The sequence below is a fragment of the Salvia splendens genome, chromosome 2 (assembly GCF_004379255.2).
Source record: "Salvia splendens isolate huo1 chromosome 2, SspV2, whole genome shotgun sequence".
In the NCBI taxonomy this organism is placed as follows: domain Eukaryota; kingdom Viridiplantae; phylum Streptophyta; class Magnoliopsida; order Lamiales; family Lamiaceae; genus Salvia; species Salvia splendens.
This window is the reverse complement of record NC_056033.1, coordinates 18,748,521-18,765,779: the sequence shown is the minus strand read 5'-3', so window position 1 is coordinate 18,765,779 and position 17,259 is coordinate 18,748,521. Positions and strand designations below refer to the sequence as shown.

Below are 17,259 nucleotides of genomic sequence, written 5' to 3'. Positions count from 1 at the left end.
AAATCGACGTCCTCGATTGGTGGGGAACCCACGACAAAGATTTTCCCATCCTTGCTTCAATGGCCAAGGAGATTTTTTCTGTTCCGGCTTCCACCGTCGCCGTCGAGTCCGCTTTTAGTGTTGGCTCGCGCGTTTTGGATGAATCAAGAAGTAAGCTCTCGGCGAAAAATATGGAAGCCGTGATGTTACTTGATGATTGGGCCAAAGCTGACGTCCGAGAACAAGAAAATGATTGGAATGATCATCAAGAGGGATCACAAGATGAATTCACCGGGGATGAAGATTAGGCCAACCGTCAACCGCCGCCGGCCAAGCCAAATATGGTAAGTAAGGTAAGAGAACTACGTGGACTTTGATTCCCTAATGCAAATGAGCAATTGGGATACGTAGGCACCTCAACTTAAATTTTTTAATTTAAGTTGAGCTCAAGTCCTTTTTCTTTTATTTCTTTTTTTTCCCATTAATTCCTACTTTAAAAATATGCAAATACAATTACATAATTGTATTTGTATATACTCTAGTCGATGAAGTATATTTCTCTATACGGCTAAATGAGGGAAACTTTTGACAATTCTACTATAATTGTTGATTGTTAGACGAAACTCAACATTTAAAGTTGAATTGCTAAAGGTGTCCTTAATTTAGTTATGTAGAAAGATCTTCTTCGCCGGTTAAGAGTATATATATAATACACTTATACGTTTAAGAACTTCAACGTCATTTCTTGTCATTTGTAATTAGTTCTTCACTAGTAGTCTCATTTGTATTTAAATTTTGTTTAAGACTTCAAGACCGCCATATGTTTTCAATTTGTAATTGTTGTAACTTGTAACGTGTAATTTGTAAACATGCAATTTCAATAAAATTGCAACTTTAGCCGTATTTTTTTCAATTTTATTTACTCACATTGCATACAAAAACAAACTTGAAAAGTGTAATTTAATTTGATTAAAATTGAAAAGTTGAAAAATGCAAAAAAAAAAAAAATAAAAATAAAAATTCGTCGAACCGCCGAACCGGCCCGGAACCGGCGGTTCAAGCCGAAAACCGGCGGTTTTGAACCGCCGCGTAACCCGCCGGTTTTTTGAACCGAAACCGGAACCGCCGGGAGCTAGGCGGGCCGGTTCAGGTTCGGCAATTTCTTGACCCTTGAACCGCCGGTTCGGGCCCGGAACCGGCGGTTTACGACCCTTGTGCATGCCTAGATGTAGGGAATATTAAAAAATATCATAACTAATGATTTTGGTACAAGTGTAGGAAAAAAGAATTAGTACGGGCTCTCATTAAAAATTCTTTCTTTTTTTGGTCCATTTCTTAAAAATACAGACTCTCCATTTTAGAAAATAGACCCCGCAGTCCGACTATTATCTCTTTTACTTTACCAGTTTTGCATTAAAACTCATTTCATTTCCAAAGTTCCTATATTTAGAAACAGAGGAAGGATATGATTAAGTTATTATCATAATAATTGTTTTAAACATTTTCTCTTCTCTTAGAACCCAAATTTTGTAGCAAGTTGGTTTATTTTTTTTATTTATTTATTCAATTTAGGCTCTTCTTAATTCTTTCACTTCTAGGAATTCGATCTTATATAGCATCAATAATTAGTACGGGCTAAACATAATTTTTTACAAATTCGATAATAGGAAAAAAGAAAAAAAAATGAAGAAGTTGGTTGATGCAATATCATCAGTGAGATGCCGGTGACGTCAAAAATGTCAATTGTGTTAGAATTACTTGAAATACATATTGTGCTTTCACCATGACATGCGAGGGATTGTGGCCATCTGACATCGTTTATAAGGTCCAATAGTCATTTTATTATTTTTCTATTTTTCTTTTTGAAATTTCATTTGATTTTCATGTGAGTCCCTAGGGTTTGCAAAATCTCTTATAAATAGTGGTTTTCATCGTGTTGCAATGAATAATACTCTTTATGTTCCTTTATAGTCATAGTTAATTCGTTTTTCCCATTTTAGAAAGTTACTTTATAGTTGAGTCATTTCTATATATGATATTCCCTCTGTGCCAACCTAAGTGAGAATGTTTCTTTTTTTGCAATTATTAACTCACCCGTCTCTCCTACTTTACCATCTTATATCTTATAGTATCCTCTCTCTTACTTTATCATTTTTTTACTTTATTCTTTCTTTCTCTTTCTTACTTTATCATCTCTGTAACTTTATTCTATCTTTGTCTTTCTTACTTTACTATTATTACTAATTTAATTTACTAAAAACAACTACCTAAATTCTTGTGCCAAAATATAAACGTCTAATTTAGGCCTAGACGAAGTGCGTAATAATTAACTCAATTTTTCTTTTCCATTTCATTCTCTCTCTTACTTTGTTTTCTCTACTTTACTCACTTTTGTTAATTAACTCTCTTTTCCTTTCCTACTGCATTTTCTTTTTTACTTTATATTCTCTACTTTATTCACTTTTCGTAAGTAACTCACTTTTTCTTGGATACTTCATTATCTCTTTTACTTTACATTCTTTATTTATCTACTTATTACCTAGACACTTAACACATGAGACATCTATTTCTTAAATTCCGTACTAAAATGAAGTGCTACGAAGGAACTAATATTTATGTGATTTCTCTATCACTTTTAATCATTCTTGTGACATGTTTGCAGCATTGGAAGCATCTCTCACATTATGTGTGTCTGCGTATGATAGCGTCAGAAGGCAAGACAATGCGGAGACCGAAGCTGACAATAGTTACTACCCCTTGGAGTTAATAGCAACTCTAAATATGTAATCCCTCCGTCTCAGTTTAAGTGAAACATTTTTTATCCGGCACGAGATTTTATATAATTTTGTTTTGGAAATTAAGTGAAAGAGAATAAAGTATTGATAATGATGTTTCCATTTTCTATATATATCAATTAAAATGAGATGTCTGAAAGAAAAATGTATCACTTAAACTACTACCCCTTCCATTCCGCGATAGGGAAGTCCTTTGTTTTCAGTACGTGATTTAAGAAAAAATGGGTTAAATGAGTTAAGGAAGAATAAAATAGGAAATGAAAAAGGTAGAGAGATAAACAGAGAATAAAGTAAAAGAAAGTAAAGCAAGTACGAAGAAATGTGTTAAACTTTTACGGAAAAAAAGGAAATGACTCCGCTAGAGACGGTATTAAAATGACAAAATGACTTGATTACTGCCGAACGGAATTAAATAGAGTTTCAATCGATCGCCAAAGTCCATTGAATATGTGGTTAGAGAATTGGGAGTAAGGAATGTGACTAACAACGTTGTGATAAATAATTAAATTTAAATCCCACCCTGTCTTCTCTTCTCTCTTCCAACTCATGCCAATGCATTATTTTTTGTCAACTCCCTCGACCACGAATAACGCCCATTGATTGATTGCCCACAATAATCAATCAACACCGTTTAATAATTAAATAGTGAGAATATGAAATTTAATTTGGTAAACCCCATTCAAACATTCATTTCCTTTTTATCTCGAGATCTCTCCTTCGCGGTAAGTCATCGTAAATCTCCTCGATTCATACACAAATATCTTGTAATTCTTCGATTCTTTTCCAGTTTTAGATGATTCGAAAGGGTTAGGTCTTATTGCTATCAAAATTAGGCTTCTTTTTATTCAGTCTGTCTTTTTTTGGTGGTTTTTTGCGTTTAGGCATGTGAGGGAGTAGAGACGGAGGATAATCGAAGAGAAAATTAAGTAACAAGAGGTGATGGCGAGTAGAGTGGATCATGAGTACGATTACCTGTTCAAGATCGTGCTTATCGGTGACTCTGGAGTGGGGAAATCCAACATACTTTCACGTTTCACCAGGAATGAGTTTTGTTTGGAGTCGAAATCGACCATCGGAGTTGAATTTGCCACCAGAACTCTTCAGGTGAATCTTCAATCCTGTGTTTCACTGTTAATTTTGTAGCTACTTTGATGCTGTGTTTCGATTGAGCCCTAACTGTTCTATGCTTTTTGTGATTTTATTTTGTATGATTACAATTCTTTACATTCTTTGACAATTTACTGCTTGGAAACCATGATTGTAAGCTTGTTGAAGTTTGGAGATATATATTTGAGCCTAGATTTGAATGCAGTATGATGATTTCGATGTTGGAATGTTACTTGAACATGTTTAATCGTGTGATTATCAAGGATTTGGGCATTCTTGTAGTATTATGTAGGAAGACCTTATCATTTGACAAATTACGATAAATGTTAGATACTCGGCGATTGGAGTCCAGATCTTCTCAAGATCATATAGGCATATACACCTAATCGATTCAGTCATATAAATTGTTCCTTTTCGTGATGTAAAGTTGATTGAGACAGTTGCGGAATGTGAAGTCTTTTCGTTTTGAATTGTGGACGCTTCTTGGGAGCGATAAATGTGTTATTCTGTATAGAAAACTATGTCTGAGAGGAATCTGATGCATCTATTTTTATGATATAGATAGAAGGGAAAACAGTGAAGGCCCAAATCTGGGACACCGCAGGCCAGGAAAGGTATCGGGCGATTACAAGTGCTTACTACAGAGGAGCCGTTGGGGCACTCCTTGTCTACGACATAACCAAGAGGCAAACCTTTGACAACGTCCAAAGATGGCTTCGTGAGTTGAGAGATCATGCAGATTCTAACATTGTCATCATGATGACAGGGAACAAATCTGATCTCAATCATCTCAGAGCTGTTGCAGAGGAGGACGGCCAAAGTTTGGCTGAGAAGGAAGGGCTCTCGTTCCTCGAGACCTCAGCGCTCGAGGCGCATAACGTTGAGAAGGCGTTCCAGACTATTTTGTCGGAAATATACCACATTATTAGCAAAAAGGCATTGGCGGCACAGGAAGCTGCTGCTTCGACAGTGGTTCCTGGTCAGGGCACAACCATCAATGTCGGTGATTCATCAGGAAACGTGAAGAGAGGGGGCTGCTGTTCTTCTTGAAATTTTCGGGGACTATGTCGATATAAAACTTTTGTTCTGTTTCTCTTCAAAAATATGTTTCTTTTTCCAGAGGTCTTGTAGAATATACTGATAGAAATGTGACGGTGAAAAGATGGTATTCTTGCCTGAAAATGTCTCAGTTTTTTGGCCTATATTTGTTATGTTGGAATGATGAGCTACTGCTAATTTTTGTTGCCGTGAATTGACTTTATATTACATCCTATATTTCTACACTTCATATTGTTGAATGTTGAGAACTGTCATCAATTTTAATCATCATCTGTTGCAAATTAAAAGAAATGCACAGTTTCTTTGAAAAAATGTTTTCCTGCAATAATGCATTGCACGACATCAGTATATCACACATGTTCAACTTGTATAGTTACATGAGATATTTTGTAGGTTCTTTCACAGTATTCCTTAATCTCATGAAGGATTCCTTGAGGGCAGACTTCAGCTCCAACCACGACATGACACGATAACACGTGCTTACCTGACGTGATGGCCCAGACGTGAAGATCATGAACATCACGAACTCCTGTGATTAGTTTGAGACCATTTCCAACACAGGCAGCATCAAAGTCGGACGGCGCTCTCTCCATCAGCACGTGAAATATATCCCTCAAAATGGTGAAGGTCGTGCTTAGAGCAAACGTGGTGAACAAAAGCGTGCAAATCAGATCGGCCACTAGCCATGTCGGTTTTATCCATATAACAACACCGGCTACCATTGCAGCAACGGATTGTATGCAGTCGCATATTATATGCAAGTATGCCCCTCGGATGTTGATGTTCAGCATGTGACTGCTCCCGTGAGGACTTGAGATGAGATTCACACTTTCTTCATCTCCGGTTTTGGATTCCTCTTTCTCATGGTTATGGCCGTCATCCTTGCAGATCTTGTGAGAATCGTTATGGTGAGAATGGTCGTGACCGAGCCATAGGACCATGATAACATTAACCACCAAGCTGAAGGCAGCGATTACAAACATGAGTCGGCCATTAACTTCTGTCTGCTTCGTAATTAGCCTCTTGATAGCTTCATAGATCAAAGATACAGACATGACCCATATTAGCTGCACCGATAGGAGCGCTCCAATAACCTCAAAACGATGGTATCCGAAAGAATGTTCTGGTGTTGCTGCCCAACCGGATACCCAGACCGTGAAGAGAGAAATGGAGAGTCCAGCAACATCAGATAACAAGTGAGCCGCGTCAGTAAGAATAGCTAGGCTGTTGGCTTTCAAACCTCCAACAGCCTCGATTACCATGACTATAAGGTAACAGACTATAAGCCCACAAAGTTTGATAGCTGCCTTTGACCGTTGCGCTGAATCTGACTGGCTGTAGCCGTGCTCCATGAACGGACACGTGCTGCTGCAGGAGAACTTGTGGACCAGAGGCAGATTAGTCATTTCTTGCCCAACAGCTACCCCCAAATCTATCTTGACTTGTGTCGATTCAATCGAGTCCGAATTCTCCTCTCCCATCTGCAAATGAGAATTCATCCAAGAAACATATCAACCAACAAACTACTTCCATAAAAGGACCAAACAACTAAGCCTATTCATGTAGCTTCATCAGCCCTTTGCTATCAAATGCAAAAGTCTTACCTCAGCCCCTTTTCCTTGAGAATGAGATGGCTGCAATGCTTCTTCATCAAATTTCATAATCGCAGCCAAATTCGAAGATTAAGATACCTCGGAAAAGTTGAACCGGCTAACCTAATCAAATCAATACATTGTATATCAGATACAGAATCACATAAATTAACCACACGAGCGCTCAATTGAATGGACAAGCTATCCATCATACATAAATCAATCCGAAAAATGCTCCAGATTATCGAGACACGGTTTCAACATCAAGCAAACAAAGGCTACCAAGAATTTTGTCAATATGATCAAACATATATGAGCAAGGAAAGCCTATAAAGATCAACTAAAAATAAATTAAGCTACTAACTAACTCAAAGAAGTGCAAGTGCTCTATTTTATCACAACTAATTCAGACAGGTACGTGAATTCTCAAACCAACAAAAGTCATCCACACAACTGATTCAGACAGGTACGTGAATTCTCAAACCAACAAAAGTCATCCACACAACTGATTCAGACAAGTAATCATCAAAATAGTGATTAAGAATATCATCAACATGAATCATACATACAATAGCCCAATATTTGATCGCAAAATCAGGCCTTTTAGGTTGTACAAAGAACTGAATTATGGGTTATTTACAATGGACATCCTCAACAAAACAGAATCGCTAAAACTTCAGCAATCAGAAATGGAAAAAGGAACAAAATCACAAATATTCATAAAAAAGAAAAAAGAAAAAAAAATCGCAGATTATTACGAGTGATGAAACCGTTCAGAGAGAAGTCAATCAAGATCGCACCATTCGTTGAAAGAATCAGCGAAAAAAACAATGTTTATATAATCAATCAAAGGAATCAAAATGCGATAAAAGGTGATGTTAATACTTTATCTCCTCCGATTTTCAAGGACGAGACAAAGGGCGGCGACTGCTGGAGAAAATCGCGTTTCTAGGCTATTTGGCCTTTAAAATAACGCAAATGTACCCATTTTGTTATCAATTCCATTTATGGGAAAAACGCTGATGAAGTTGGCGTGTTTTTAAGTAAAAACGCCAGTGTTATTGGCGTGTCTAAACGTAAAGACGCCAACGAATACGGCGTTTTATACTTGTGCCGTATTTTGGGCGTATTCTTTCCAATGATCATTACGTTAAAACACGCCATTGGTGTTGGCGTGTATTATATAAAACACGCCAATGACATCGGCGTGTTTAAAAGCAAAGACACCAATAACATCGGCGTGTTTTACCGAAAAACGCCAATTTGATTGGCGTGTTTTAACAGGCTGATATAGCAGCAGCCTCCACCCCCAAATCGCGAAAACATCACAGCCACACCCACACTTTGCGATTTTTCTCCAAGCAGCGCCAATCTCCGCGAATTCGCCCTCCTCTCCGTGATTTCGCCCTCCATTCATCAATCGGTGCTATTCTTCCCCAGATTCATATATTTTCTTCGGTTAGTATGCTTATCTTTTACATTATTAGAGTAATTGTTGGATAGTTAGCTAGGGTTTGTAATGGGTTGTGAATTGAGTTGAAATATTATGCATTTTGGATTGTTTGAATGACATTAGTGTTGATTATTATGTTGGATTATTTGGATTTAAGTGAATTTATATATAAAATTGATTATAAACCTAAATCCTAGGGTTGTTATAGCAAAAAAATTGGGCAAATTGATTTGGTTTATGTGGGTTTTGGTTGATGTATATTGTTTAGTTTGAATTGTTAATTTTGTTTATATTGTTAGGCTGGGCAATTTGAAATTAGACAAAACGAAATTGTTAGGTTGGACAAATTTGTAATTGAAATTGTCAATTTTGTGTAGATGAATTGTGTTATGATTTTGGATGTGAAATGTTGTGTAGGTGAATTTGTGTATTGTGAATTATTTGATTTTGGTGTTCCATTTTGTGAAATTGGATTAAATTGTATGTAATTATTGAAATGATTTATGTTTGGTAAATGTTAAATTTGGATTATGAATGCTGTGTAGGTAAATTATGGCATCATCTTCGACTTCTGCTTGTCGCCTTGCGTGTGGTCCTACGGATCCTTCTGTACTGTATCTTCAGAGACAACCCGTCTCTAATAACATATGGGCAGGAGTTCCATCCGAATACGTACGCTGCCGACGATATGAAGGAATAATTTGGAATGTTCCCATACATCACCGTGTTTTGGCACTAGTGGACCAGATGGGGTTCGGCGGTTTATTGAGGTGTGGTCAGCCAAAGGAAATTGACCACCATCTTATCACCGCTTTGATTGATCGTTGGAGGCCAGAGACTCACACGTTTCACTTCCCAGTCGGTGAAGCGACTGTAACATTGGAAGACGTGGAGGTTTTATGGGGCCTGAAAGTTGATGGAGAGGCTGTGACGGGTTACATCCCCCCGACACAACAGGGATATTGGCAGGACAGGTGTTTGGATTTTCTAGGATTCATACCGTACGCATCCGAGTTGAAGGAAATGGCTTTTAAGCAGACAAGCTTATCGCGTCAATTGAGGATTGAGCTGAATGATGAGCACGAACACAACATATATGCTCAGCGGGCTCGTATCTATTTTCTGCTATTACTTGGTGGTCTGATGATCCAGAATGCCACCGGAAATAAAATTCCGTTCTTCTACCTGCAATTTTTCATGGATATAGAACGGTGTTCTACCTATAGCTGGGGTGGTGCGACGCTTGCTTGCTTGTACCACAATTTGTGTGAAGCTGCCGTTGCTAAGAGGACGGATGTCGGGGGAGCCTTAACTCTATTACAGCTGTGGGCTTGGGAGAGAATCCCAAATATTAGACCGAGGATGCTAGATCCCGTGCATACAGACTATCTACCATGTGCAAGCGCGTAAGTTGTTCACTAATTCATTTTTTAAGCTTTATGTTCATCAATCTTCGTGTTATTCGCTCATAATTTACATTTTGTAGATGGAATGGTCCGGCGTCATATGTAAAAGCACCCGGACATTGTATTGAAAATTTCCGAGATCAGTTCTCCATGATGCATGCCAACCAGGTACTTCATATACTTATAAATTGTTTTTTGTTTGTTGTTTTTTATTGAAATTAATTTGAATAAATTTGTGTTACATGTAGTTTATTTAGATGCCTTATCTCCAACGGGAGTTGCCGGAAAGTTGTGATGTCGGTCGTCCTGTATGGATGTCGATAACAACGCTTATTTGCTGGAATCTGGCTGAGCCACACCTGCCACACCGAGTGTTGCGCCAATTTTGGATTGTCCAACCGTATATCCCGCAACTCCCCCGGTTCCACGGTACTGATTTTGCGAAACAGGATCGCCGTGGAAAAGCTGGTCAAAATTGGGTTGATTGGCACGCCAATTATATACAGGAGTGGGACAACAGGCACTTTTTGGTGTGGACTGATCTGGAGTACAGTGATGAGCCTGTTGCAACCGAAGAATATATGGATTGGTTTCGGCAGATAACTGTGGTGTATTTAACCAAACCTGGTGTGCATGCTGAACATGGCTTCCACGAAACGGCATCTTCTCATAGATTCGCGGTAAATTATTCATACTTAACCAAACCCTAGTTAATTATTTAAATTCATATTATGCTTTGTATTTAACTTTGATAATTGTAGGTGGAGACACTTCACAACGTGCGCCACTTTCTAAGTGGCCAAGATACGACAGAACATCCGGCTTTGGGAACCATTTCGAGGATGATTGAAGAAGGACTGCGGATATCCGGGGAGGCTGAGCGGATGGACTACCGTCCTTCGCAGCGCTCTGCAATGGACATGGACGTACCCGTAAGGCAAAAGGTAAAACGACGAATCAAGAAGAAAACCGCCTGCGGAGAGTCGTCATCTCAGCCCGTACACCGCTCCGATGACGATTTTGTGGAACCACCTCCACCTAGATCTGCAGTTCGAGGCCGTCATTCTATCAGCCACATCGGTGGTACCGGAGAAGATATTGGCCTCAGTGATGTCCCCACTTCTCCACCGCGGTCGTCTGTGCAAGATGACTTTTTTGGGGTGGATCTAGAGAACGCTGTTGTTCAATATATGCATTTATTTATACTTTCCGAAATTCGATTGACATGAATTTAGGAGTTGCTTTGTTTGTTGATTAGTCGTTGAATTTAGTTTTACTTTCTCCTGCATAACAATTTTAGTTATTTTACTAAATGATTATTTATTTAATTATTTATTTATTTATATTCATAAGTGTTTAATTTTCTCTCAGATGACCAAGCGTATTTCATTACAACAATTATTCCAAAGGCACTATTATGTTTTTGAAACAATTAATTAAATATTAATTCCTTAGTCCGTTCCACAATAGAAGTCACGTTAGGTATGTGCACGGATTTTAAGAAATGTAAAGAATAGTGGGATGGAAAAGTTAGCCGAATATGAGATCCATTTATTTATAACGATTTTATAATAAAATATGAGTGAAGCGAGTTAACTGGATATAGAACCTACTTATTATTTACGGTAAAAGTAAAATGTGACTCATATTATTGGATAGAGGAAGTAATAATTTATGTTTGTAATTGTAGGTGATTGTTTGTAGGGTGGGAAGAATTTAGTACTCCCTCCGTTCCATATTAATAGATGCATTTTTCTATTTTAGTAAGTTCCAAGTTAATTGAGTCATTTCTATTTTTGGCAAAAAACAATTCTCTCTTTTACTTTATTCTCTCTTCATCTCTCTTACTTTATTCTCTCTTACTTTTTCACCATCCATTTAAAATACTATTCTTAAACTCCGTGCCGAAAAGAAATGCCTTTATTAACAAGGAACGGAGGGAGTAATAATTTAGTAGTACTAAGCACTCTACTGTCTAACTAATGAACGTTTCATTTAGATTTTGAATATGAAGTAAATAATTAAATATGTAAACAGGAATTTTGACTTGACTGCTAGCTTGTAGTATGCCGAAATTAATGAAAAATCAATTTACCGTGTGGTTTATAAGAGGTACTCAGTCGATCATATTAAAGATGACTTTTTTTTTCCGTAGTCCCAACTAACATGATCTATTACTAAAAATGAAATTATGTTTATCTCCATTTTATACTCATTTTAATTTATTCTCTCCACTTCATATACAAAATAAAGTTGCATAAATTCTCACGCCACTTAGAAGGGGATCATTTTTCTTGGGACGGAAGGAGTATATGATTACTTTAATATGGAAGCTTGCTATTCTATAGGTAATGGATAGAAGTTTGTGGTCATTCGACTTTGCGAAGCATATATGAGGGATATGTTTGCCTCATCTATTCTAGCCGGTCAGATTGAGTTACTTGTTGACTATCAACCTTAATTGGCACAATTGTTGGGTTTATGATGCCTCTTGCATACCAGAAAACTTACATAAACAAATAAATCAGACATAGGATTTATTTGACCGATTATAGGATTAATTAATTCACATGCTAAATAGTTATTGTTAGGTTTAGTATACTGAAAAGCATGTTTCGAGCGAGTTCGCACGAATAGAATCTTGCTTGTGTACAGAAAAACTCTACAATCCACTTTTGACCCGATTCAGTATCATTCGAGCAGTTTGCACGAATAGAATCAATATATTATTACATTGTGTTTGCTTGTGCGTTTATAAGATGTTTTATAAACATTTAAATGCATAAGAAGTAAACAAAGCCTAAGTCTTTTGCTTAGTAGACTGGTCGTGGGCTGCGCTCACTTTAAGGTACTACAGTCGGTTCTAAGCAATGCTTTGCAAAAGAAAAGAAGAATTTCACAACCTAGATAGGATTTGGCTACCTATCGTGAAAGGTTGCAATGTCAGTCCGATTATTTCTAAGCCTTATTGAAATAAGATGACGTTGGTGTGGTATAGCACTGAATGGTTCTAACAGCAAGACGAGTCTTTATGTTATCTACTGAAAGACGAGGTCTTGATAATTAATTTCTTAATCTACATACGTTAGCATTGAGCATGCGACATTGAGTATCTACTACTTTGACTTACCAAAGGTGCGGGTTTTTCGTCACCCAACGATCCAGGTATATTAGGTAGTGGTGATCATTATCTAGCGGTGCTAGGCTTGCTATTATGTTGAATCGTGCACGAGGTGAGTCTCGTTTGATAATGTCCTCAAGAGGAGCTTGAACAAGGTTTTATTATTCGGAAACTGGCCAGTTGGAGTTTTATTACTCTATAAATAATAAATAAGTGTTTCTTGGTAAGTCTACTCTTGGAATTAATAAGATGTTAATTAATTAAGTCCATAGCAGACTTTAATTAATTAATGGACATTTATATCTTAAGCTCGGGAAATAAATAATAAACAAAATAGAAACCCGGAATACTTATAATTTCGGATTTGGATGGGGAGTTCAATATTACTTCTGTAGTGGCTGCTCGTAATACTCCAATATAAGCTTGTATTAAATTGTGGGTTCAATTTAATTAGTAAAAAGATAATTGGGGGAGCCCATATCTAAAACCTTCCGTAGATCCCTGACTGGGCCCAATATGAACTATTATAAATAGGAGAATAAAATAGACAGAAAATACAATTTTTTGATGAGGAAAATTTCGTCCCTCTCTACAGTGTAGGGGACGAAAATTTCTCTCAGCTCCTCCTCCGTGAGAAAGTTTTGTCTTCTTTATTCGAGTCCTAATGTTTTGATAAGATCAGCCCACCCTGATGTCGGAATACAGTCCGGGACACCAGTCAGAAGATCTGTGGTATAGTATTGAAGATCATCGTGGAGAAGGAACGGGCAATCGACGATTCTTTGGAGAATCAAATTGGTAACTCTAAACCGTAGAATTCATGATTTAGGATTTATATTCTTTAAGAATGAATTATTTGCGTTCTAGCATGCAATTCTGTGTTAACATGTGAATTGATTAATCTCATAATCTGTCAAATAGATCCTACGTCTGATTTATTTGTTTTGTACAAGTCTTCCGCTGTGCAAGGGGCACCAAAACCCCAACAATTGGTAACAGAGCCAATTTTTGGCTCTGATTATGTGAATTAATTTCATGTTACGTGAGTTGCTTGAATGCATGTTTTTGACCATTGCGTGGTTGGATGAATTGCGTTGTCTTTTTCCGTGATTGTTGAAGACGTGACATGTGGAATCTAATTCCTACTATTTGTAATCATAACATAATAATTAAGTGGTAATGATTAGTTTAACTCCAATGGTATTGAATACATGTAAACGTGCACAAACCGAACCGGACGGTTCAAAAACCGGAGGTTCGGCGAACCGGAACCGGCGGTTCATGAACCGGAACCGGCGGTTTGAACCGTCCGGCGGTTTCCCGGGTCTTAAGGGCCGGTTCAGGTTCGCAAATTTATTGAACCGTGAACCGGCGGTTTGAACCGCCGGTTCAACGGGTCAAATAGTGTTCAGTAGGCTAGGGGTTCGTAGGGGTTCAGGTAGGGTTTAGGTTAACCGGCGGTTTTCGGTCAGAAATCGCCGGTTTGGCATCCGGTTTCCGCCGGTTCCGATGACTTTTCAGAGGCTAGGTCGTAGGTGCAGTGTTTAGGCCTGCAAAACCGGTCATAAACCGCCGGTTTTCTGACCCAAACCGTGGATGAACCGCCGGTTTCGGCAGTAAACCGGCGGTTCAGCCGATTTCAAAATTTCAAAAAAAAAAATTCATCCAATTTTACTCCTATAAATACCCCACTTCTCCTTCATATTTCCTTACCCCATTCTTATGTTAACAAGGATTTCATTCTCAATCTTCATTTATCTATTCTCTCCTCATTCTCTCTAATTGCGCAAGTTTACGTTTCAATTCTACACTTTCTACTCACTACTATATTTGTTGTTGTGCTCATAATTTACCACTTCTTTTATACTTCATACATATTTCATTCCAAGTCCATACTATTTTTATTTATCAATATGTCTTCTTCTCGTGGTGGATCGGGACTTGGTGATCGGGGCAAGGGAATAGCCCAAGATCAAAGTACTTCGCGTCCCTCAAAATCTCGACGACCTAGTCGTCGAGATGTTATGGAAGAGGTTTCCCGATTGGCATCCGAACGCATGCAAGTAAGTAATGAAAAATTTGTTTTCCAATTCATATTTCAAAATTTCATAATTTTTTTTTCCGTTCATACTTTTAACTTCTACGTACATAATATTTGTAGATGGAAGAAGATCATAGGACCGCCATGCTACTTGCTGAAATGCAACAAGGTGGGGGTAGGGGAGGTCGTTCCCAACAAGATGAGGAGTTCGACGTTACTATATCGTCGGACTCGGACAACAACGAGGATAGATCACATTCTCGTATTCCTTCTAGCACCGGCGGAAATGAGGAGATGTCTCCCCCTCCACCCGCTAACCCGGAAAAAGCTTTGAAATCGGACATTTTTGTTAAACACTACAAGAAGGTCCCGGTGGTGATTCCAAGTCCTCACGATCCGAACTCTCAAGAAGAGACTTCGGAGTTTTATGTTTACTGCAACTATTGCGATAAAGTGTACAAATGGTCCGCCGGTGGTGGATATGGCACCCTCCGTCGCCATTTGGTGACAAAGCATCCGGTAGAATGCGGCACTACCTCTACCCAAAGCCAACTAAACTTCCAACCCGCCGGCTCGAGTTCGTCAGGTACGCCTCTATTTAAATATGAGAAAAAGAATTTTGATGATACAATGACTAGATGGGCGGCTATGAAGCATTTGCCCTTTAATGTTTTTGATGACAAAAGTTTCGAGGTTACTATGCAAAGTGGTTTGAATGTAGCAATCAAAAGAATAGGTAGAATGACCGTGCAACGATCTACCGTTCGGCAATGCTTGGAGAAAAAGGTAGAATTATCACGTTATTTAGTTAACTTGGGCCACAGGGTGAACATTTGCTCAGATGTTTGGACGGATTGTTTTAACCGTCATTCATACATGGGTATTACGGTTCACTTTGTGGACAATAGTTGGACTTTGAACAAGCGTTTAATTGGTCTTAGAGAATTTGAAACTCCACACACTGCACCCGAAATTGCTTCTTTGATTATACAAGTGTTGAATGAGTTTCAGTTATGCAACAAGATATTTTCTATTGGTTTTGATAATACAACTGCCAACACCGCAAGTATCGCCAATTTGATTGCGGCTTGTACACCGGTAATTGGAGGTAAGTATTTTCATCAAAGATGCATTTGCCATATTTTAAATTTATGTGTACAGGATGTGCTTGAATTATGGCAAAAGCATGTTTCTCCTATTATAAATGCAGTTAGATTAATCCATCAAAAGCCACCTATTGGCAAAGCATGAAAGAAATATTGCCATCAAAAGAATGTCAGGTCCACGAATTTTACTATGGATGTGTCTCATAGATGGAATTCGACATATGATTGTCTGAATTCTACTTTGACACATAAAGATGCTTTATGTGATTTTTATAGAACTAATCCCTACCGTGATTTATATCTTTCGCATAGTTGTTGGGATAACAGTTTGGCTTTATTTAAATTGTTCAAATATTTTAAAAATGCTACTTTTGAATTGTCGGGTGTTTATTATTGCACTGCTGTTCGTGTTTTGGAGCATTGCATGTACATATCCCTTGGTTTTAAAACTGCAATGAAAAATGCTTCCTCTTCTCCCGAGTTAATGTGCGTTTTGTATTATATGATTGAAAAATGGCTCATGTATTTCAGTGAGATTCCTAACGTGTTTTTGATTGCAAAGGTATTGGATCCAAAATGGAAATTAGCAGGTACCTCTAGAATTTTAGATTTTTATTATAACAATTTGAGTTCAATTGATCTTGGTCCCCTTCAAGCAATCCAATCCGATACCAGTGACGAATTTGGAGTCGACCTCTCAGAAACCTTTCAAATAAACCTCCCGGACCGGTCAGTTGTGCAACAAAACCTCGAGTTTAACTTGCGCTCTCTCTACACCGAATATGAAACCAAGTATAACACCACTCACCAAGTCAGAAGACCCCCTCCTCCACAACATAACTATGGCTTTGCATTTCAAGCCGATTATGATGACCCCGACGCGCAATCCCAACTAGCCGACCTATACAACTACAGCACCGGCGGAAGGTCCTCAGGTATGGTCAGTGAATTAGATTTATATTTTGATTCACTCTTTTCCTTTGGTGATGAAGGTCCTACTCCTCCCGCCCAAATCGACGTCCTCGATTGGTGGGGAACCCACGAGAAAGATTTTCCTATCCTTGCTTCAATGGCCAAGGAGATTTTTTCTGTTCCGGCTTCCACCGTAGCCGTCGAGTCCGCTTTTAGTGTTGGCTCGCGCGTGTTGGATGAATCAAGAAGTAAGCTCTCGACGAAAAATATGGAAGTCGTGATGTTACTTGATGATTGGGCCAAAGCTGACGTCCGAGAATAAGAAAATGATTGGGATGATCGTCAAGAGGGATCACAAGATGAATTCATCGGGGATGAAGCTTAGGCCAACCGTCAACCGCCGCCGGCCAAGCCAAATAGTTAAGTAAGGTAAGAGAACTACGTGGACTTTGATTCCCTAATGCAAATGAGCAATTGGGATACGTAGGCACCTCAACTTAAATTTTAAATTTAAGTTGAGCTCAAGTCCTTTTTCTTTTATTTCTTTTTTTCCCATTAATTCCTACTTTAAAAATATGCAAATACAATTACATAATTGTATTTGTATATACTCTAGTCGATGAAGTATATTTCTCTATACGGCTAAATGAGGGAAACTTTTGACAATTCTACTATAATTGTTGATTGT

The 17,259-nt window shown here is 38.2% G+C and overlaps 2 protein-coding genes across 4 annotated transcripts; one reads left to right on the top strand and one right to left on the bottom strand.

Moving 5' to 3' along the window:
• Window positions 1-3,337: 3,337 nt before the first annotated feature.
• Window positions 3,338-5,164, top strand: LOC121790777 (ras-related protein Rab11C-like). Its single transcript, XM_042188901.1, has 3 exons — window positions 3,338-3,496; window positions 3,656-3,878; window positions 4,443-5,164. Exons 2-3 carry the CDS (start codon window positions 3,714-3,716, stop codon window positions 4,929-4,931), a joined length of 654 nt encoding a protein of 217 aa, XP_042044835.1. The 5' UTR covers window positions 3,338-3,496; window positions 3,656-3,713; the 3' UTR covers window positions 4,932-5,164.
• Window positions 5,165-5,242: 78 nt separating this feature from the next.
• Window positions 5,243-7,484, bottom strand: LOC121790762 (metal tolerance protein B-like). Of its 3 annotated transcripts, none has more exons than XM_042188887.1 (3): window positions 7,418-7,484; window positions 6,545-6,655; window positions 5,243-6,421 (listed from the first exon to the last, which is right to left on the bottom strand). In XM_042188887.1, exons 2-3 carry the CDS (start codon window positions 6,599-6,601, stop codon window positions 5,291-5,293), a joined length of 1,188 nt encoding a protein of 395 aa, XP_042044821.1. In that variant the 5' UTR covers window positions 6,602-6,655; window positions 7,418-7,484; the 3' UTR covers window positions 5,243-5,290. The 3 variants fall into 3 exon arrangements, with proteins under 3 accessions (XP_042044821.1, XP_042044829.1, XP_042044826.1); XM_042188895.1 differs by having other exon boundaries at window positions 7,333-7,455; XM_042188892.1 differs by lacking the exon at window positions 7,418-7,484 and adding an exon at window positions 7,291-7,416.
• Window positions 7,485-17,259: the final 9,775 nt, after the last annotated feature.